At 39.6% G+C, this 21790-nt stretch overlaps 1 protein-coding gene across 4 annotated transcripts in view; it reads left to right on the top strand.

Annotated features, from left to right (window-relative positions):
- The window catches only part of tln2a (talin 2a), a 99667-nt gene that overhangs the window by 41092 nt on the left and 36785 nt on the right, over positions 1-21790 (top strand). For all 4 annotated transcript variants that reach the window (XM_040010985.1, XM_040010982.1, XM_040010983.1 and 1 more), the window contains exons 3-19: positions 5224-5395; positions 6227-6324; positions 8453-8582; positions 8744-8896; positions 10099-10241; positions 10575-10702; positions 10861-10924; positions 11033-11137; positions 13349-13504; positions 14327-14428; positions 14848-14924; positions 15719-15899; positions 16049-16162; positions 16300-16408; positions 17185-17393; positions 18334-18432; positions 18984-19151. In XM_040010985.1, coding sequence (XP_039866919.1) covers positions 5260-5395; positions 6227-6324; positions 8453-8582; positions 8744-8896; positions 10099-10241; positions 10575-10702; positions 10861-10924; positions 11033-11137; positions 13349-13504; positions 14327-14428; positions 14848-14924; positions 15719-15899; positions 16049-16162; positions 16300-16408; positions 17185-17393; positions 18334-18432; positions 18984-19151 — 2172 coding nt within the window. In that variant the 5' untranslated portion in view covers positions 5224-5259. The remainder of the gene's footprint in view (positions 1-5223; positions 5396-6226; positions 6325-8452; positions 8583-8743; positions 8897-10098; positions 10242-10574; positions 10703-10860; positions 10925-11032; positions 11138-13348; positions 13505-14326; positions 14429-14847; positions 14925-15718; positions 15900-16048; positions 16163-16299; positions 16409-17184; positions 17394-18333; positions 18433-18983; positions 19152-21790) is intronic.

The following is a 21790-nucleotide window of genomic DNA, read 5'->3' as shown; positions in this document are numbered from 1 at the left end:
AACATTATTTGGGTAGGGTTAGGAAAATGTAATAGCTTGAGTTTGAACTGCACGCTCTTACAGTTCCTTAAATTTTCTAAGCTATGAGGGTGCCAAGTTATGCAGGATCTAAAAGTAATGACACCAGCAGACATGTTCCACCCACATATTCAATTAGAGGGCCAAACTGTACCACGTGGCTATAGACTGTAATAACCTGCAATTTTCTGGTGAAAAACGCTCTTTGATTGTAGTGCTAATTAGTGAAGGTTAAGAAATTGAAGTAAAACAAACTGTTTTTAAATTTAGATTATTCCATCCCAAAATCCATGCATGAAATGTACTGAGTGGTCATAAAGGGGACTTTTATAGAACATATACATAGAACAATGTATATTAGTCATCATGTTTAGTGACACTTCTCTGAAAATCCACACTTATTACTCATTCAGGGCCAGTGCAATGTGATTCAACTGGCCCTGAATGAGTTTCTGCTATGGTTGGTGTACGTCACATGAAAAATGTTGTTTACAGCAAAGCGGTCCTGTTGAATATTCTTCGTTATGTGAGCCTGCAGTACATCAAAGGAGTGTAGGTGTAACTGGTGCAGTGGGTTTAAAGTCAGGAGGGGAACGGAGGCTTTGTGTTGAGTGTGGGAGTCTACAGTGTATTAATGATTAAGGATTTATACGTTCTCTGTCTGTGTTACTCTTACATGTACTGGTGGTTCGGGGTGTGAGGGCAGCGGCACCTTTTCCTCTGCTCGAGGGGTTTCCTTTCCTAAAAATCGCTAACGTTTCCTCACATTCTGGTGGTTTTAACTCCTCTTCTGCTGTTTGGTGGCAATTAGCTTTGATGTTTAGGTGTAGCTCTGAGAGGCAGGTGTATAAAATAGACAGAAAATGCTGCTAACTGACAACACCCTGATGCAGGTGGATGAATTGTACAGCCACATAAAAGCAGATGAGCAGGTAATCAAAGTGTGCAGGCAAACAGACGGGCCTGCCTCCAGATGGATTCGCCAGAATGGAGCGAAATTGTGCCAAGAATGAAATAGCTGACTACTGTAGTCACCGAAAACAAAACTCCTCTTCATCGAATCAAGTGAAACTCGAGATGCAAGTCTTTGAGTTCTTTGTTTGGTTATTGCCATAAAAAATGTTTAGACCCATAGATTTTCTCTTTGCCTGTAAACTGATCAATTAATTGGTCTTTTACCTGCTGCTTTGGCTAATATACTACCAAATCTGGGAAATTAAGGGTTGTAATATTAGAATGTTTTCCCACACTCGTTTTTAATTAACATCTGGCTGACTAACAATATACCAAAATTTAAAAAAATAAATACGTTTTTAAATGCCATGCTAACAACACCAGTCTATCCATTCCAAATTACAATAACTGATTGGATTTCCTACTTGATTTGTCAACAGCTACAGGTTCATGTTAGCTGCTCACATGACTCGAGTCTCAGGTGTTTTAAAAGATTTGGTTTTGTCTTCATATTTGTCTTCAAGAAGTCTATGCATTTTTTTTATTTAGTTTTATTTACAGATTAGTTTAATATCCTAATGAGGTAAAGTCTTTATATGTCATTTATGTTCCTCTTGGAATTTGTGTTTTTTATGTCTGAATATTCATTTTTTCTTTTTCAAAACTAAATCAAGAGAGTTGCCTCTTTAATTTAGGTGCATACACGATTACTGAGCAGGTTGGTTGGTACTGCATGCCCACTGGAGCTGTATTCCCTCATTGGATTTTGTTGCGGTCTAATGAGTTGGCTGTACTCAAGTGTTTTGGGGGCTTTACAATCACATTTGATCTCGGCAAATCCTTTCTCATCTCAGAGAAGCGAAAATGCACGATGGGACGCTTTGCCGGTAATCTGGCGTCGACAGAGACGCTGCTTTGCCTTAATGTAGGATGAACCTTTATATTTGCGTAATGGGCCTTATCGGGAGTGTCATGCTCTCAATCAAGCTCATCATTTGGTTTACCGTGCGTGATTTGGATTTTAGCAGGTAAAATGTTTGACGGCTATCATGCTCGGGATGTTTTTAGCCATGTTTGTTTACGGAAACAAATCGGTTCCTCTCGTGAATATGTTGTTTGTGTGCAGTGGAATGGAATTATAATTCACAGAGGATTCACATCTTACAGAAGCTCAAAAGGGTTTAAAGGAGGATAAGTAAAACATGCTGTGTGACAACCAATTTTCATATTACTGCTAAGGCTAAAAGGATTTTGTGTGAGCCAATTGTGTGGGTGTTCTTTTTTTTGTTTTTGTTTTTGTTTTTTTTTTGTTTTTGTTTTGTTTTTTAGTTTCCGATTTGACTCGGGACCCAAACAGTGTGTGGCTTTACTGTGCATTCACTGTGCTTATCCATCGCCAGGTTTGCCACCTGTATTGAAATGGGAGACTGCACAGAATAACATTTCAGCAGCATGGTTGACACTAATAAGATGTGTTATGCTACAGTTTAAATGTTCAAAACAGGGAAAATGCATAAAGTTGCAGTCAAAAATGGATTTTTGTGCTTGTGGTGCCATACCTCCTTTATTGTTAGTGATTGGCTGAATCTACTTGTGTTTCCCCTGTCACAGTTTTTTTGTAATATTACAAACCTTTTTACAGAAATGCTTGAATGTTGTTTAAATAAAAAGAATTTAAAAAATTCTTCAGAAAATTACAATCACTGGTGTGAAAAAGTAGCAAATATCCAAAGAAAAACTTTGAACTATTGCTCAAGAGCACTTTAAAAGGTTGCAAGAAACTCTGGCTCCTTGGAAGCAGAAGAGGGCTGGCTCAGTTGAAGGACTGGACCGATTCCAGATATTTCATCCAGTGAAAACCTTTACTGAATACATATGAAGTGAATGATATGAAGAAAGTAGTGCTGCCAGCTAATCTCGTTAAAATGACATTAATGACATCAGGGGCTGCACAGCGCTAACGTATTAACGAGCTTAAGCGCGCTGACGTCGTGCAGCACTCGCATGGGGCGATCCGCGTTAACTCGCTAACAGAGATTTGCCGCGTTAATGCGGTTATGGCATTAACGTCATTTTAACGAGATTAACGCTGACAGCACTAGAAGAAAGAGAAACTTTTGAAATTCCATATCAAGCAACTTAAATCCCATCACGTCAGTATAGGAATCGTTGTTCTTATGGATGCAGGTTAGTGGGAAACATGGCCATATAGCAGATCAAGATTTTAAATTATAAGCAAATCATTGGTTCCATTATTATTGTGATCGCAGCATTCCCAACTTTTTTGGAAACGGGGTTAATGTTTATCTTTTCCTCCTGTTCATCTTTCTCCACTAATGGCTGATGATTACATTTCTGAAATTCTGTAAAGTTTGTTTCTTGGCAAAAAGATAGAAAGCACTGTAAGCTTAGCAGATAAAGGGAATATAACCCCCCCCCCCCCCCCCCCCCCCAAAAAACAATCATGATCAGATGCTGCTGATGCTTCACGCAGCGATGCAGAATTTGTAGTATTTCAGAAATCTGTTCATATACTTGTAAATCACCCTCAGCCCTGTCAGGGTTCCCACAAGCTCACCTTGTTTGTTTTTTCATAGCTGATAACTGGTCTTTTAAGACAGATGTTTTCATATTGTTGGTTAGCGGGCGATCACCAGAATAGCAGCTCATATCTATTTTAGGATGGTGTTTTTGCTAGTGTCATGATCTGACACTCTTATATTTTGAGTAGGGGCCAGTTGTTAGCGGTAGAAGTGTTTGGATTGGCTCCAGGAACTATCAGCAGGAGGTTTGGGAAAAGGCTTCACTGACTAAGATGGAATACACAGCAATAAGGAATGTACAGGCTTGAAAGTCTGCGTAAATGGTTTGTTAATAGAACATTTTAACAAGTGCTAAACTGAGACACAACACATATTAACATAATGGATTTTTTTTTTTTTTACCCAACTTGAGATGCATATCTGAAAAATGCCTGGCTGTGTTATTACCGGCTTCAGAATACCACGGTGGCATGTCAACATGGTGCAAGACGAACGCTTCAATCCTTTGTGCGAGTTAATCTCACATAGGAACCAGATTTTGAGAGTCTGAGTCAGGGTTAGAGGCCAGCGGAGCAGAGGGGAAGCTGCCTGTGTACTTCAGCTATGGCCCAGGCTAACCTCTGACCTTTGACTCTCCTGTGCCACAGGGTATTCCTATGTTCCCATTGGTGACAGACAGGATGTGCTCTGTCAGCGAGGTCACGGCTCTTTTCTCCCTTTTCTCCGTTTTAGTTGTGAATCGCAGCGGTGTTGAATCTGAAAGTGTACAAGCATCCTCCTCCTCCTCGTGCATTTCTAATGACATAAAACTGTCTAAGATGGATTAAAATTGCACGTTACACACTGAAAACTATTGTTAAAGCAAGCATTTTTATAGCATCTAAGATAAAAATGCAGCAGTGTGTGAGAGGACTTTCATTATTTCATCTCAGTATTGTCTTTCTTTTCTTTTTAAAAAAAATGAATGGACAGATGACTGACAGCGTGTGTTTTCTTACACTGTTGGTTTGTGTGTTGCAAGAGAACATCAAGCATTTTGTTATTTCAACAATGTAGGACTCATGTTGACTTTATCTTAGATAAGTTGGAAATTGCTTTGTTTCCTTTCTGAAGAAGGAAATTTCATGCAGGCTTTTCTTGCTGCTTTTTCCTCCCCATTGGCAAAGAAACATCAACGACTTAAGCGGGTTTTACCCACCTAGTATGAAAACAATGGTAGAGAGCTGCCTCTCTGCTTCCAGTTGTTGTTGTTGCTGCTTTTCTGCTTTAGTTTTAAATCTTTCACAGAGAAGAGACTTTTTCTTTGTCCCCAGCAGGGACCAGATGGGCCATTTTCAAAAAGTGATAAATTTGTTAGCTCCTTTTTGTTTTATGAAGCATGAAAATTTCATTGTTTATGATGGTGCAAGGAGATGTTTTCCTTAAGTATGTGTTATGAAAGAGTGATATACTACAAGAGCTTAGGTTATGCATTTTCCCGTGCATGAAGCACCACAGTGGTGCCACACTGGATATATTAGAAATATTAGAATATAAAAACAACATAGAGAGATTTGTGTTTCAGAGACCCTCCCCTCCAAAACAACTGAAGGGGCATTCTTCTTCTTCACCATCTGGCTCTTTTATCCTGTTCAACGAGTTTCTTCCCTCTGCTCAAATTTGAGACTCGCGCCTTGTTAATAAACTCAACCTCTTTGATTTTTGCCAGGTGTAGCTGCAGCGCTCGCCCGCACCGCCTGGCAAGATGGTGGCGTTGTCACTGAAAATCTGCGTGCGGCAATGCAACGTTGTGAAGACGATGCAGTTTGAGCCCTCCACAGCTGTCTATGATGCCTGCAGGATCATCAGAGAGAGGGTCCCAGAGGCTCAAACTGGACAGGGTGAGAATTAACCCTACTTGGTTGCAAAAACAAACTATGATTGGGGGTTTTCTTTGTAAAGACAAAGAGAGAAGTATAAACTTTACTGGCTGTGGTGAAGACTTTTGCAGCAAAAAGCAATATGTTGGAAATGTGGCTTAGATAATATTTGATTTACAAAATGTAGAGACGTTAAAGTCTCATTTGGTAGGTTTATATGTCAATTACACTGCTTTAAATTGGATTGCAGTCAATAAACTAATGCTTGGATTAGATTATGTCACAATTTTGGCTGCTTTGCTTCTGATTAAGTCAGTGGGTCTCAAACTTCTTCAGACATGAACCTTCTTTCAGACCCTCCCTCCCTCCCCCCCAAAAAACACAACAACTTGTTTTTGTGTATCAATCACTGATTCAAGTTGACATCCAGCGATTGAAATGTCAATATGACAATTAAATCGTGTTTAATTTGCTTTACATAAATCACATTAGATTTCATTGGCTCTTTGCGCTGCAAAGTTAGTCCCACAGTTTAAGAACCACTGAATTAAGCAACCATGGAATCTGAAATTTTTGCCATTACTTCCATGACCCCAATGCTAGCTTTCCATTTTACACAAGTAGCAGGTCTGACTTATCTGTTCCATTCAGCAGCACCAAAGTCATCATCCCTCTTTTGATTTTCCATGTTTACAGACTTGCCTTGCGCTCTTATGACCATTGTTACAGAACATGTGGTGAATGCTGTCATAGAGGGATCATTATAGAGTTGATGTCATTTAATCTGATCCTGGCCTAGGGAGTCATTTTCAGTTCTTTAATGTCTAGAGTTGTTTCTTCTCACTGCTACAGCTTCAGACTATGGCCTGTTTCTTTCGGATGAAGACCCCAGAAAAGGCATCTGGTTGGAATCTGGAAGGACGCTGGATTACTACATGCTCCGCAATGGGGTAAATAAATGTAACCGTGAATTATGGATAACTGGCCTCATGGGGCGACACACACACACGCATGTGAATAACGCTGTGTCATAAACAGCATAAACTGATGCCCAGCGTCTCACACATTTTCTAATCATTGGAGGTAGCAAAATTACAAACACTCTTCACTTAAGTAGAGGTACAGATACTTGTGTTTTAAAAAAAATACAGTTGTAAAAGTTGGAAGTACTGGTTTAACTCAAATAAATAAAAGGCTAACTGAACTTCCTGCCATAATAACACCATACTAATATAAAAAATAATATTAATACAAAGGAATGTGAATCTCATTTCAACCTAAATTCGAATTCTAATGAATTTATTCAGCTTGAACATCTGTTAAGTAGAACTGAAGCAGAGAAAAACTCTCTTTGCCTTTGCCTGCATTATAGATGAGTGACTTTGCCACCACACCTGAGCAAATATACGCAGATATTATATGAGTTATCATGGCTGATTTCCCATAAAGGTGGAATTTAGTGAGTGAATCTAATCAGCATCATCAACTTAAATATAATTTACCCTTGATGGAACATAGCATTGACTATGAACAGCACAGCTTTGCTGCACCAATCCAACATGGTGCATTACTGCAAACAGATCAGTGAAACCTTTGCACTTTAATTTGATTTGCAGAATATTTCACAATATGAAAAAAGCAAGATTATTCTCTAAATCCCATATGTGTTTTAAAGGCTTTAAATTTCCACATTATCAAATGTCCTGGAGTAGCTGCCTTCTCCCTCTGCTGTCCAACTTTATATCTTTCCATCTCTTAGTAAAGTTGGAGCTCATTCTTTTCCCTTCCTGGGAAATACGGCAGCTGAACATTTAGTTAGCAGACACACTGTGTGACAAACTACAGACCAGCACTTTGTGTGTTTGCTGATATTTGGTGAGCTGCCAGAAATCTGAAATTACCCGTCACTTAAAAGAAAAAGAGAAGTTTACTCCCTTCATGCTCACTCCCCTTCTGCAGTGCTAGTTAGAATCAGAAGTATTGCGACCATAACCCCTGAGTGTAGTACAATAAGTCATATCATTTTGTGTATTTTATATGTATTTTTTCTTCCTGTTTTTTGTCTTTTTCACCCTCCCCTTTTAAGTGCGTAACCATCGATGGATCCACCAGTATATTGTCTAGTTTTGTTTAAATGTGTGTAATGGCAGGAAATATCTCCCCTCAGATGTTACCTAATGTAATGTAACAAGCCTATTTTCAAAATATAAGAAGTACAAAGTTAGAGGTACTTGTTTTATAATGTAGGGAAGACAAAATAATTCTACTTAAATACAATTTCAAAGTCTTGATACTTTGTTACTTCCCGCCTCTGCTAACAATACTTCTGTTACCTGGCATTAAGACTGGGAGTGGGAGTTAAAGCCTTGCATTGTTGAATATATCAGCAAAATGCTTCATTGTTTGAGTGTATTTAAACATTTTATCTGAATTTTTAAAAAAACCCATTTTCGATCGACATAAATTCACTAAAGAGAAATTGAAACGGCTGCCAGAAATCTCATTCAGACACACATCATGCACAGGAAGACAAAACAAAGAAGCACCCCGAGAAAATAAAAGCATAAGCTAAAACTGGGAACCAAGACACTGAGAACATCAAAAGAAGATTTTTAAAAGCGATCCTTAAAGAAGTGCTATAGCCAGCTTTAGATCGCTTGCCAGCTTGTTTCAGAGGCTCTGATTCTCACTGCCAAAGGCCTGATACACTCTGGTGTTCTATTTAACTGCATATCACAGCCCCTCGGTACGTTTGTGCTTGTGGTTTTGCAGCTCTAAATGGTTTCTCCTCTTTAAATCTACCAAAGGCAACCCAGGTAGAAGGCATGACTGTGACCAATTATTCTGAACCAAATCTCGTCTCATTGTTGAGATTGGAGGGGAGCAGCAGGCTGTGATAGGCAGCCGTTAAATACGGTTTTCTGGCCTTTATTCTCCCCTCTCTCCACGCAACCTGGATGCTTGTGATCTTTTTCTAAGTAGTTACTTTGACTCTCTCTCTCTCTCTCTCCCTTCATTCTTCTTTCTTCATTTTACTCACATTTTCCCCCTCTCTCTACCTTTTTTGTTTTCAATCAGGATATTCTTGAATACAAGAAGAAGCAAAGACCACAGAAAATTAAAATGCTGGATGGGGCTGTCAAAACTATCATGGTGGACGACTCCAAAACAGTGGGAGAGCTGCTTGTGACTATATGCAGTAGAATAGGTACATCATATCTTTGTTTTCTTGTGCTGCCAATCCTCTCTGTGTTACAAATCTGTTGAATCTGTGCTGAACCTTTATGGACACACACACAAGAAAAGAATAATCTTTCCATGTGAAATCCTTTTCCTCCTATCTCTGATGGGAATCCTTTCTTTCCCCAGGCATTACAAACTATGAGGAATACTCTCTGATCCAGGAGACGGTGGAGGAGAAGAAGGAGGATGGCATGGGTACCCTGAAGAAAGACAGAACACTTTTGCGAGACGAGCGGAAGATGGAAAAGCTGAAAGCCAAGCTTCACACAGACGATGACTGTGAGTTCAGGAAAGAAATGCAAACATGAGTTTTCCCTATTTTTATTTTTATTTTAAAAGTGAAGTCTTTTACCAGAAACATGTTATATATGGAAAGCGGCAGTTTAGTAGCCCACGTTCACAGCTCTCTGCGATATCTACCAGCTTTCACTGGAATTTGGGAGTACTAAATCTAAACTCCTGATCCCAGGTCAAAACATCTCACTTCCTGCCTATTTTGCATCCAAGATAGGAATGCAGCTGTATTCTGTGCCTGTGTGCGAAATCACTCCTCTCTTCCCTTTTTACTCCCTCATATATAACAGAAGATTAAAGCCTTACTCTGTAATAAAGGTGAGCCTCACCTGGGAAGGACTGAATAGAGACGGGAAAGATGGACTTGCTTGTACTTCAAGAATAAGGGGATGTAGATTAGTCTGGTTGGGACCATAGTCTGTTTAATTTATGGTAATTATAGTTTATGTCAAATCCAAATAAATGTCCATAAATTCACTTTGCAGCATTTGTTGTCCCATAAGCTTATAATGTATATAAAACAAAGATGGAGCCACCATGAACAGCAGGTTTGAAGTCCCATCTTTAAACCTCAATTTAGCATTTTAGCCGTCTTAGCTTTCAGAAGCCAAAAGTTACTGTATATGCAGCCCTACCAAACCTGGGTGGCAAGGTGGATCCATAGACACAGATACCTGTTTGTTAGTGCTAAGTAACATATAGGTAAATAGTTAAACTGGCTTGTAGTACAGTTAACTGCAAAGTGAGCCTCCAGCACTGCAAACACTGTTATGAGTTTAGCTACAGCGTAGCAGACAGCAGCTGCCTGTTTCAGCACCCATCTGCCACTTAAAGCAGCCACGCCCCTAACACTGCAGAACTTTTATGCCTTTGTACAATTTAAACAGTTGAGTTATAAAATAGGGCCACGTGCTACAAATGAGGAAATTTGCTACAGAGATGACAGGTGGCCCGTTTTTTTCTTAATCGGGCAAAATGTATTTACATTTGCTTTTTCCAGCCACTAATGTGAAGATGCAATTTGGTGTTTATCAAAAACAAATACTCGTAAAAAAAAATTAATAAACAAACCACACACACAAAACAAACTTGCTATTGTATATGGTGAGCATTAAATAAAGATAATAGACCTATGCCTCTTTAACAAGAGATTTCTATGAACTTGTTATTTTTTTAATTTTTTTTAGTGAACTGGCTGGACCATAGCAGAACATTCAGGGAGCAGGGAGTGGACGAGAACGAGACTCTTCTCCTGAGACGCAAGTTCTTCTACTCTGACCAGAATGTAGACTCCAGAGACCCAGTTCAACTCAACCTGCTTTACGTACAGGTCTGGAACTTACTTTTAAATATGTCTTCCTCTCATTTTTCATTTCAGCAGTTCATGACTGTTGAAGCAGCAGTTTGCCAGTGTCAAAAACAGACACTCGGATAAGAGTGTCTCTCCTCTCCTGAGTAAAACAGGATGTGAGCAGACGATATGCAGTAAAATCCATTTTTCTCTTGTCTCCTAATGGTGACAAGCAGCTACAAAATGTGCACACGGCTGGCTTTTTTTGATCAATTAAGAATTATGCAAGTCTAGAAAACAGATACAGTGGAAAATGAAGTCATAAAGTTGATGTCTACAGTTAATTACTGACTGTTTTAATTTGTCTTTTAGGCTCGAGATGATATCCTGAACGGTTCCCACCCGGTGTCGTTTGATAAGGCCTGCGAGTTTGGAGGGATTCAGGCACAGATCCAGTTTGGACCTCACATAGAGCATAAACACAAACCCGGATTCTTGGAGTAAGCATCTGTGTCATGACGTCTGTGGAAAAACTTGTAAAATATTAGGGTTTTTTTTTTTTTCTTTTTGTCAGAAATAAACAGAAAAGGAAACAACAAAAGGAGAGTTCAGACTTTTTTCATGAGTTTCAGCTTCTTATTTTTCCTTTCTTTTCTAGCCTGAAAGAGTTTCTACCCAAAGAGTACATAAAGCAGAGAGGAGCTGAAAAGAAAATATTCCAGGTGTGTTCGTGTTGTCCCTTTTGATAAATGTACACGTTGGTGCACAAGCGTGAAACGGGGGGATTTTCAGTGTTCTGAAAATCAATACATGAAAAATCTGACCTGCAGGAGCACAAGAACTGTGGCGAGATGACCGAGATTGAGGCAAAAGTAAAGTATGTCAAATTGGCGCGGTCTCTGCGGACATACGGCGTCTCCTTCTTCCTCGTCAAGGTAAGTTTTTAAAATCATCCATTTGTCCTTTTACCAAATGTTTGAAGTACCAATGCCCTATTTTATTCCTTCAAAAAGTAAAAATATAGCCTCAAGTTCTCTACTTGCCTTTTTATTTTTTTATTTATTGTAATAGGAAGCAGATTTTGGAATTAGCCGAACTGTAGTCGGAGCCTTTTATCTTCACAGCATGAAATCTGTCCTCTGGGTTTGGTGCTAACTGGATAAAGAGGCTGATGGTGGACTCAGCTTGTATAAACTGTCTGCTCCTATTTGAACTCTCGCAGCTCGTTATGTCACCTTAAACTAAGCAGAGTACCTGTTGCAAAAAACCAAAATTTCAAGATGAAAGAATGCGCTGCGTGCAAAAGCAAGAACCCTTTTGTGATTTGTTTGCCATGCATTTTCCCCTTGCACACCTCTCTCGCTAACACACATACAAACACACACTGGCAGCACCTCCTCTGCAGGGAGTTCAGTGTGTTCCTGGAAGGAAACCAAATGTTGTCTGTGCAGCCGAGTGTGGCACTAAGATTATTTCAGAGTGAGTAGGGAGGAAGTGGAGTGAATGAGATATACAAGGAGACATTGCACAGGTAAACCAGCGATACTGAATCTCTTGAAGAAGTCCAGCTGCCAACAGATACGAGCTGATGGGAGCAATTTGCAGACTTCCAAATGCAGCACCTATAAAACTGTTCTGACAAGAGTATCAGAGTGACTTTCTCCCCCACGTAATTAGTCACAAAGAGGACATCCTGCAATGGAAATCTCCATTTGCATCATTTGTTCCTGTCAGCTTCGCTGCGCTCTAGTAGAAAATTGGATATTTCCTGGTATTACTGGGACAAGTCACTTGCGCTTTTCATTAATAGCTTTCATCACAAAAGGATAAAGAGCAAAGATGTATCTTGTTTTTTGTTTTTTGAAAAGGAAAAACAAAAAAACACTGTGTTGTAGGGCTGTGCGATATGACCAAAATCTCATATTCCGATGTAAGAATTCTATCTTCCCGATAACGATATAAATCACAAAAATGTAACATTTTCTGTAAATTCTGTGAATCTCGGGCAGCTCGACTTGCGGGAAGTGTTTCCAGCTGCCTGTCATGCAGCTGCAGTCCAGTGCTTTAACACATGCATGAAACTATACATTTTTAGACATAAGTTGTAACGACCGCCGTTTTCTTTGTGAGTGGTTTTTTTTTTTTTTTTTTTTTTTTTTTTTTTTTTTAAACTTCTCATCTGTAAATAATCTGCTCTTTCACGTGATTCAGTTTATTTTGAAAAGTCTCAGCAGGATCTTGAGCTTTATTGTGAAAGGTCTATGTGGAACATAAACAAGCGGACACGCGGTGGTTTTACCGTCGTTGTTGCTAACCAAAACGCATAAAAACAGGCGCTTGTGTGGTTATATTAAATATAAGAGAAAGAGAGAACTTTAAGAAATGAATATAGCCACTACAGTGACCATCAAAACGATGAAAAAATGTTGCCGTAAACAGTTTATTTTGTGACACCACGAAACAAACGTTTTTATATCGTCATCCGATATATATCTTATATTGAACAGCCTTTATTCTACATAAAAATATAGATCTTTAGCCATTATATCTGCTCACCTTTTGTTGTCTGTCATCATTAAGGTTAATTTTACGGAGCAGAAACATTTTAAAAACAACCGGGGGAAAAAAAAAAATAAAAAATCCGCCGTTAGTCTCTAACCTATAACCTGCAGAGGCCCCAGTGAGTTTACAGGCCCCTCAGGATTTTTGCACAATTTACCTCTTTGCCCCTCGTGTCACAGTCCATCACTTTGTGTCTGTTCTCTAACTGCAGCTCCCGAACAAATGTTTGCTCTTTCCATCGAAGAGAAAAAGGGGGGGAGAAATGTAATGCTTCATGGCTTAGGAAGCAACTTAAGTATAACATTAAAGGTTTAGTGAATACAGGAGATCTAGCAGGAGGTTGAAAGATGTTGACAGGCGTTTTTCCCCCCACTGGTTGAACAGATAAGTACCCATCTTGGCATATCATTGTGACAGAAAAATTAGACCTTTGTGCTGAGAGGAAGATAAATTTACATGATTTGCTTAACTTGTTAATCTGCCCTGTGCTTCAAATGTCTCTGATCGCACTTTATACCCTCAGTTATATTTTGTGTTTTTTGGCAGTGTTGTAAAGTTTACATGGTTCAAATTTGTTTTTGCAGGAAAAGATGAAGAGCAAGAATAAACTGGTGCCGCGGCTTTTGGGTATCACAAAAGAGTCTGTGATGAGAGTGGATGAGAAGACCAAAGATGTAGTTCAAGAGTGGCCACTTACCACTGTGAAGAGGTGGGCAGCATCACCCAAGAGCTTCACCTTGGTAAGAGCCACATTTTCTACCTTTAAGCCAAAGACTTGTAGCACATTTATTACAGAAAGCAGGAGCTCTGAATACTTCAGTAATGCTGGCTCTGTTGGGGGGCGTGTTTTATCTTTTATTCATTCTGTTTGCACTGAGCATCGTGTGGCTAATGCTAAATAAGAGTGACAGGCTCACGGTAAACCCAACGATTCCTGCGGTGCTATAAAACAATCACTGTTACGCTCAGCCTGCATGGCTTTTTTTTGCCCCTGGTGCACTTCAGATATTGAACAGGCTTTTTTTTTTTTTTTGTCAGTGTCAAAATCCCTTCTTTGTGTCAGCAACATGGGTCTAATCTTGCAGGTCTGGAAGACGCAACATCTTAATTAAATTAACCCAGCCTCTTTCCTGCTGTTAATTTGGCAGAGTGCTCTGCCGTTTAGTCCGTGTGTTTTTCGTGACGCTGTGATTTCAGGTTTGATTTGCAGCTTTCGGAAGATGTCATGGTGGAAGGTTTAGCATTTTAAGTGCGCGAGTGTAAAGAACTCTTTATTTTACTTAGTCCTTTTTTTAAACAATGCATGTGGAAGTAACCTTTGCAGTGCTCCGCTGAAAGAAATCTTCAGTGTCCTGTAAAACGTCTACCCCAAGATTGCTGTTGGTTTAATCCAATTCTCTGTATGTTGCAGCTTTTTGATGTCAACCATTGCCATGTGTAGTGTTCTAATCCTCGCAGTAAATCCTTAGCCTGCACAGCGCACTGTGCAGTGGTTACTTTCCTTACAATCCACGATGAAATGCATGTATAAGGTGTGTGTGTGTGTGTGTGTGTGTGTGTAGGACTTTGGGGAGTACCAAGAGAGCTACTACTCTGTACAGACCACTGAAGGGGAACAGATCTCCCAGCTCATTGCCGGTTACATCGACATCATTCTCAAAAAGGTGAGACATTTATCTCTGGAGATGCTGATGAATCCTCGCGAATCAATATCTTCCTGTGACAAATGAATTCTCACATCTGTTGATACTAGACACAGCCCAGCCACTGTGTCATACAGCTCCATTTAAATAAAAAAGAAGCGCATGTGGAAAGGCTCATGTGGCACCGGTATACAGCAGGAGCTGGTAATAAAGCTTAGAGTGAACAGCTGAGGTTCCATGGTTAACACAATTACCTATCACTATTATAGGCATTAGAACTGTCGTCCCCTCCTTTTTCTGGGGGTTAGAATACCATCCATCACAGGTGTGTTCAAGGTTTAGTTGTATTCTACTCTGAATGACCTAATTTGTCATGAACCTTTGCAAGTGTGCAATTCTGTGTCACTCAAATTTTTGTTCTGTTATTTTGTTTCCTGCAGAAGCAAAGCAAGGATCGCTTTGGATTAGAAGGTGACGAGGAGTCAACAATGCTCGAGGAGTCTGTATCCCCGAAAAAGTATGTGCATTAGCCCGCTGAACAAAAGCGGTGCAAGTTTTACCTGAGCTGGTTGCTGGTAAAGCCTGCAAACCTGTTTGTCCTGTTTATTTTCTAAGCAATGTAGCCTCTGTTTAGCATAAATCAGCAGACTTTATTTAAGCCCAGTTGTATTCAAATATATGTTGAGTATAAACGGTCGTATGATGATGCTTTGACTGTGAGCACGGTGCAAGGCGTTCTCATATTATTTGAACAAAGCACAAGATTAAGTCTTTCTTTATTTCCGTCTCTCTGCCGCCTGTGACCACAGCTCAGACATCCATCTCGCAGAACCTCACTTCCTTATCCTGAAAGATAATCATTATGTGAGGAAATTTTGCTGCACCGGATAGGCAAAGGCTCTGTCTGAACATTTCCTTATTAGATGTATATTAGCTCACCGAACCACAGTGGACTCTCGGTGTGTAACTGAAGTCCTTTTCCTTTCATGCCTCAGTTGATATTGCTTTCCTGTTTTCAACCGAGAGAGTATTTGTTGCAATTGTTATTGTATTTTTTTTTTTCTCCTCCTTCGCCCGCTTTTATCCAGACTTGTTCCCTGGCTGTAGGCAATCGTCTTTAATATTACAAAGACATAGTAAGCCAAACTCTGGAAGGCCTTATCTGCAGAAAAACAAAACAAACCTTTGTCTGCCAGATGTACACATTGCAAAGACTTTTCTTAGTAGTACTTAGCAGTATCTTTCTGCTTTGTGCACAGTCACAAATGCACGTATGAGAAGACTAATGTTTTACATGCATCATATTTGCAGGTCCACCATCCTTCAGCAGCAGTTTAACCGTATGGGCCGGGTGGAGCACGGCTCTGTGGCGCTGCCAGGGGTGATCCGCTCTGGCTCAATCGGCGCAGAATCACTTAGCATGGGTACCATGCCATCCCCTCAGCAGCAGATCACAATGGGTCAGATGCACCGTGGACACATGCCACCACTGGTAATGATGCCTGTAAAGTTTTCTTCCCTGTTAAAGCCGCACGTGTAAGAGGTGGTTGTAGCGATGCTGCTGCACACATTAACTAGTGAATTTAAGAATCAGTCTAATATTCGCAGTGTAAGGTGACATGTTTTTATCTTTATGTGCAGAGCTCAGCACAACAAGCTCTGATGGGAACCATCAACACCAGCATGCAAGCTGTGCAGAAAGCCCAGATAGACCTGGGGGAGGTGGACAACCTTCCACCACTGGGACAAGACATGGTACCCTGCATTGCACTTGAACTCTAATATATATGCTGATATTGTAATAGTAGTAATATGTCTATGAGATGTGTTATTGAAAATCATGTTTGTAGTATTTTTACATGCTTCAGTGATGATTTGTGGTCTCTGTTTAGGCATCCAAGGTGTGGATCCAAAACAAGATGGATGAGTCAAAACACGAGATCCACTCCCAAGTCGACGCCATCACTGCAGGAACAGCCTCTGTTGTCAACCTCACGGCTGGTCAGTGGCTCTGGCAGGAGTCGGCACAATCTGATAATGCTTTTCTTTATTAATTTCGTCTTCAGAACATGAATCAGTTTGTCCACTAAGAAAGCGTGGATTTAGTCTAGCTTATAGGAAAAAATATAATTCATTTCAGTCTTAATAGTAGAGCGTGTCTCTGGCGTACACTGTTCAGTGCTGACATTTATTTAAAATGAACACAATTAGGTATTCTGGGAATTCTACATAAGGCCTGTAAAGTAGTAAAGTAGTGGTGCTCACACTTTTACGAGGAAGTGTTAGCGGCGCTATTTTCTTGCAGTTAAAATTATTTGGCCAATTAGTGACTTTAAAGGAGACATTTTCCATCACTCTGGTGTTCATTATCATCATTGTAGAACCTGTATAAAGTCTAATAGCGCTCTCATATCCTGCTGTGGTTTGGAGAATGTGCGCTGGTGAAGGTGTCGGCTGGCTTTGTGCCAGTCTTGCCACTTCATGTTGAAAATCATTTATTGGTGTGGTTTTTTTCAGCTTAATGCTCTTGGGAATTGTTCCCAATTTCTTCACTATTTTTTAGGGTTGGTTTTTTTTTTTGTGCTTATTTCTCTCAGCTGAAATAGACTTATGTGATTATGCAAAGTCTGTAATCTTGGTTAAAGGCAAATACTTTTGATAGTTAGCTGACTGACTCGGTGAATCTTTCGTTTTGGGGTACCTTTATTATAATCACTTCTCTGAGACTGTACATTTTCCTGATCTCCTCTCTTCTGTTCATTCTTAATCATAATTAGCCGATCCTACCGACACAGACTACACAGCAGTGGGCTGCGCCATCACCACCATATCCTCCAACCTGACTGAAATGTCAAAGGGTGTGAAGCTGTTGGCTGCACTCATGGAGGACGACGTAGGAGGAGGCAACGACCTGATGAAGGCCGCCAGGACACTTGCAGGGGCCGTATCTGACCTGCTGAAGGCTGTGGAGCCGGCCTCTGGAGAGGTGAGCGAAAGCACCCCAAACTCTAAGAATATAAAAATAAATAATTTAAGCTCTTTCAGTATTTAGGTTTACTTTACATTTTAGTGCCATATCTATTACTGCGGCAAAACCGATGGCTACTAAGCTAAAAAGGAGCATTGTGTATGCATTAATATAGTCTACTGCATATGTAATATGTGGAAGGTTAGCTTTGGTCGTCGGTTTAAAGTCAAATAAGGTCTGGACATAAAGGAGGTATTAGAATAGAAGCTAAAATATGAAGGGAGGACCAAATTTGCACACTGTGTTGAGACCAGGGGGAGGAGGAGGGGTGGCCACATTGATAGAGGCATAAAAAATGGAGAATGTGTGAAAATGAGTCCTCACTCTGGATTCCAAGCATCAAGCAAACTTTTCACCATTTGTACTCCATTAAATGCCAGATTTTGTGTGTATGTGCCTGTGGAGCTTTTTCTTCAGTCCAAATGGGCAACCTAAAAAACGCTAATCAAATTGGTCACAGAGCAGCTCTACCATGAGACAATGGATCGTCTCTGAATAATCTATTTTCTCTCTTGGTCCTGAACTAACCTAATTATATTACCATCTTCCACTGCTTGACAGCTTTAACTAACTAAATTGTTATGGTGAATCTGAATAAAGACGGGATATTGAAGCCGAGCTGATCGGCACGTAGTTTGGAGTTAGTTTGAAGGACTTTAATGTAAGGATGTGTTGTTAATTTTTTTTGAAAAAAAAAAATCTATGTACTGTACAGTGTTTAACCGAAAACCATTAAGCTTTACACAGGTGTGCATCACTGTGCATGCGGATAGTTGGAAAGGTGAATTGTAGATTTGAGTTTAGATGCTGCTGATCCAACGCACACAACACACAAATCAAGATATAAAATGCTGCCGGGTGTTTAAATACAGTTTCACATCCTGTGTGTTTTCTGCAGCCAAGACAGACTGTGCTGACAGCAGCAGGCAGCATTGGTCAGGCCAGCGGAGACCTCCTGCGCCAGATTGGAGAGAACGAGACAGACGAGAGGTTTCAGGTGAGACTGCAGCCATTTATCACCTCACTGCATTCAGAGAAAAGTCAATGCTCTGGAACTGCCACTCACTTAATCAAAATCGCCTTGTATCCAGGGGAAAAAGACCAAAATATTGTTCCATATTTTGACCACGTTTTCGGTTCGAGTTGAAGGATTTCCTAGCTTTTAATCTAGAAACAATGAAGCTTTTCTTTAGCCTGCCTTCCTAAACACATTCCATTTTTTGCTTGTTTTGCATTTTACAACAATTCAGTTAATGAGTTGAACAGATGTGGAGTGGCTAAATGCGTATGTGTGTTTAATTGGATTATTGAGGCAGAAGCCTTGATGAGATTTATTTAGTTGCATATAACTGCAGACAATCCTGCGCTGATTTTTGCTTCACAATAGTGTTGGTTTAAATGTTCATTTCTACTGTAAGATGCTGCTGCTGCAATTTCTTCCATTTGTTTATGGCTATTATATCAAATGTTATATATGTACAGGTACATAATGTTGCTAATGAGGTGGATTTCCAAGTTGTTTTTTTTTCTATGTTTGTTGCTTTACAGGATGTCCTGATGAATCTGGCGAAAGCAGTGGCCAATGCAGCAGCCATGTTGGTGCTGAAGGCCAAGAATGTGGCCCAGGTTGCAGAGGACACCGTCCTCCAGAACCGGGTCATTGCTGCAGCCACACAGTGTGCCCTGTCCACCTCTCAGCTGGTGGCATGTGCCAAGGTACAAGAATATGCTTTGTTGGATGTGATATGAAATGAAAGTGAAGAGCTCTGTTCCTTCACCAGTCGTCACAAGCATGAATCTTTTTTTTTTTTTTTTTTTAAACTTGGGCGATATTACATTTTTGGGCCTACACCAGTACTGGCTTTTAAGGAATACAACTTTGAAATATCATCCGCTGTTTTAATATTCCTGCATGTATTCCATAAACTAAACATAGATCTTCAATGTTAGGGGATTTAGCACGGAAGTTCCTATCTCACTCCTGGTTGAGAGATATTTTCCGTTGCTCCATCGGCCCTCTGTGACACTGACAACAATTCATTGCGTTTAGCTTAAACTGTCCACGCTCCATAATCAAAACTATGTGAGCCAAATGGGGGAAAAAAAGACAGCCTGGGGAGTTGATTGCCCCCTTACAGCCTGAAGAGAATTAATGTAGGATATACCTGAATCAGCTGAACATCGGAAATAGTATTAATTATGATATCTTCTTGTCTGTCTCTTCTTCTTTAGACATGTGGATCAGTAACTTTCAGTCTTTTTGTGTGTGTGTGTGAAACAGATCACTTGTCTTTCCTTCACTCTTCACTGTGTTCTCCCCACACACAACCGATGGAAGAAAATGTTTTATTTTACATCCAGCATTACTAATATTGGACCAAACCAACAGACATAAATACTCCCACTTCTTTCCTGTTTTTAGTTAATACAACAAAGTAGTGGAGGTTGTGAGTTGTAAGCATCATTTACTTTGACTGCAAGTGTTGGCGAAAAAGATTACATTTATTATGTTTATAATAAGGTTCATATATAGTTAATCCATTAAAAAAACAACCTAATTGGCATGTTATTGGTGACCACTCCCCATAACTCTGTCCTTAACTGAGTCAAGCAGATGCTGGATATTAAGGTCAGATTTGATGTACTGAATGACAGTAGCTTTGGGTTTGCTAGCTAAAGGAGCTTATAACATGAGTAACAAAGGAAAGACAAAAACATGGAAATGTTGAATGATTTACAGAGAGAGTCTGCCAGGTACAGGTTTTCCAATTTTTAGCTACTAAGATCAGATCTCTAATCCCTAAACCTAACCAAGGAAAACTGGCAGATTAGCTTGGGTAAAAGAACGAAACTTGAGGCACACAACGATGTGTGCGGCTGGTAAAGTTTCTGGGCTGCTTTTCCTCATAACAGCCATCCTCCAAGATTTTCTCCATTTAAAGCAATGCTTTGTCAGGGATTGTAACATCCTAGTCCTTTTACTGAATCAGATTTTAATATACTAGTACATGCCCATGCAACAGTATTGTTTGGTCTGTTTATAAACTGATATACATAATAAGAAGGAGCGAGAAAGTATCGTAATGAAACCATTTTTGTTGATCCCCTGCAATGCTCAGGTCCTGCGCTAGTACATTGTTAGGTGGATGCCAGGCAATGTGATTCGGTATATAAATAACGTTGACGATTTATGGATTTAAGACATTATTTTCAAGAAATTAAAAGGATGCAATGCTTTCATAAGATGTTACAGATACATAAATGTTGCAAATGGGTCATTTCAGCTCATTGGTTGGTGGTTGTTGGGCAACATGATGATGTAATTATTTGCACCCTATTTGAACCCTTAAGGGCCAAAGATGTACCTATGTACTAAGTTTGGCTTAACTATTAATCACGCAGGAGGAGTTCATAAACAAGCAGATAGAGATTGTGTATATTATAGTGAAGAGCCAACAAAATTCTTTGTGTGTACAATATGGAAAATTATGGGTTAATTGTTTATTTCAAAAACTTAAGCAATGCCATCATCTCCTCAGTTGTGATACTACTCAGCTACATGTGCTGCAGACAGTACTCGGTGTCAGTGCTTGGCTGTGTAAACTATGTACTGGATTCATTTTTAAATTGCTCTGCGTTTTTATTTTGTTTTTTCTGTAATCTTTTCAGACAGAAGTTTTCAAAGCTATACTAAATGGCTTGCATCAAGCAGTATTTGCATGAGATACATTAAATATGATGCTTGTTTTTTAGAAATGATGTGCTGATTGAATAATGGGGATTTTCTTGGCGTTTATTTTGTCTTGGATGTGAATATTACACTTAGAATCTTACAAGAAAAACACTTGGGAAAGACTGCATTTGGTTTCCTCTTTGCGATATAATCACAAAACCGTGTTGTAGATTTGATAAAAACTAAATGATTTCCTCAAATATTAGAATATTATCATTTTTTCTGCATTGCAAACTTCCATTTTTATAGTGGGGAAAAAAAAATCAGTATACGCTAAGGCACTGATAAATACCCTGTGCCCTCATCATATTTGTGCATCTGTAATTGTACAGCCCACATGTCTCTAATTAGTTTAAATGCCCTCCCGGCTCCTAATCTGAATAGTTGCATTTACAAAGCAAATCCTCACCTCTGTTCATATCAGCGTGATGACAGCCATATGCTGAAGTCCTTTTAAATTTATGTTTTCTCTGTTCTTTGTTTTTTTTTTTTGTTTAATTAATGATGAAAGAGCGTTAAAGTGGTACATTTATTCCAGTGTAAATAAGGTTCCTGTTTGTATTTGAGGCCTTTTTTATTTAAAAAAAAAAAATTGTTTTTGTGTTACATTTCTCACACAAAA

This window comes from Simochromis diagramma, unplaced genomic scaffold, assembly GCF_900408965.1.
Source record: "Simochromis diagramma unplaced genomic scaffold, fSimDia1.1 OVJJ01000603.1, whole genome shotgun sequence".
In the NCBI taxonomy this organism is placed as follows: Eukaryota; Metazoa; Chordata; class Actinopteri; order Cichliformes; family Cichlidae; genus Simochromis; species Simochromis diagramma.
The sequence above is the reverse complement of the archived record's forward strand: the minus strand, read 5'-3'. Positions and strand labels throughout refer to the sequence as shown.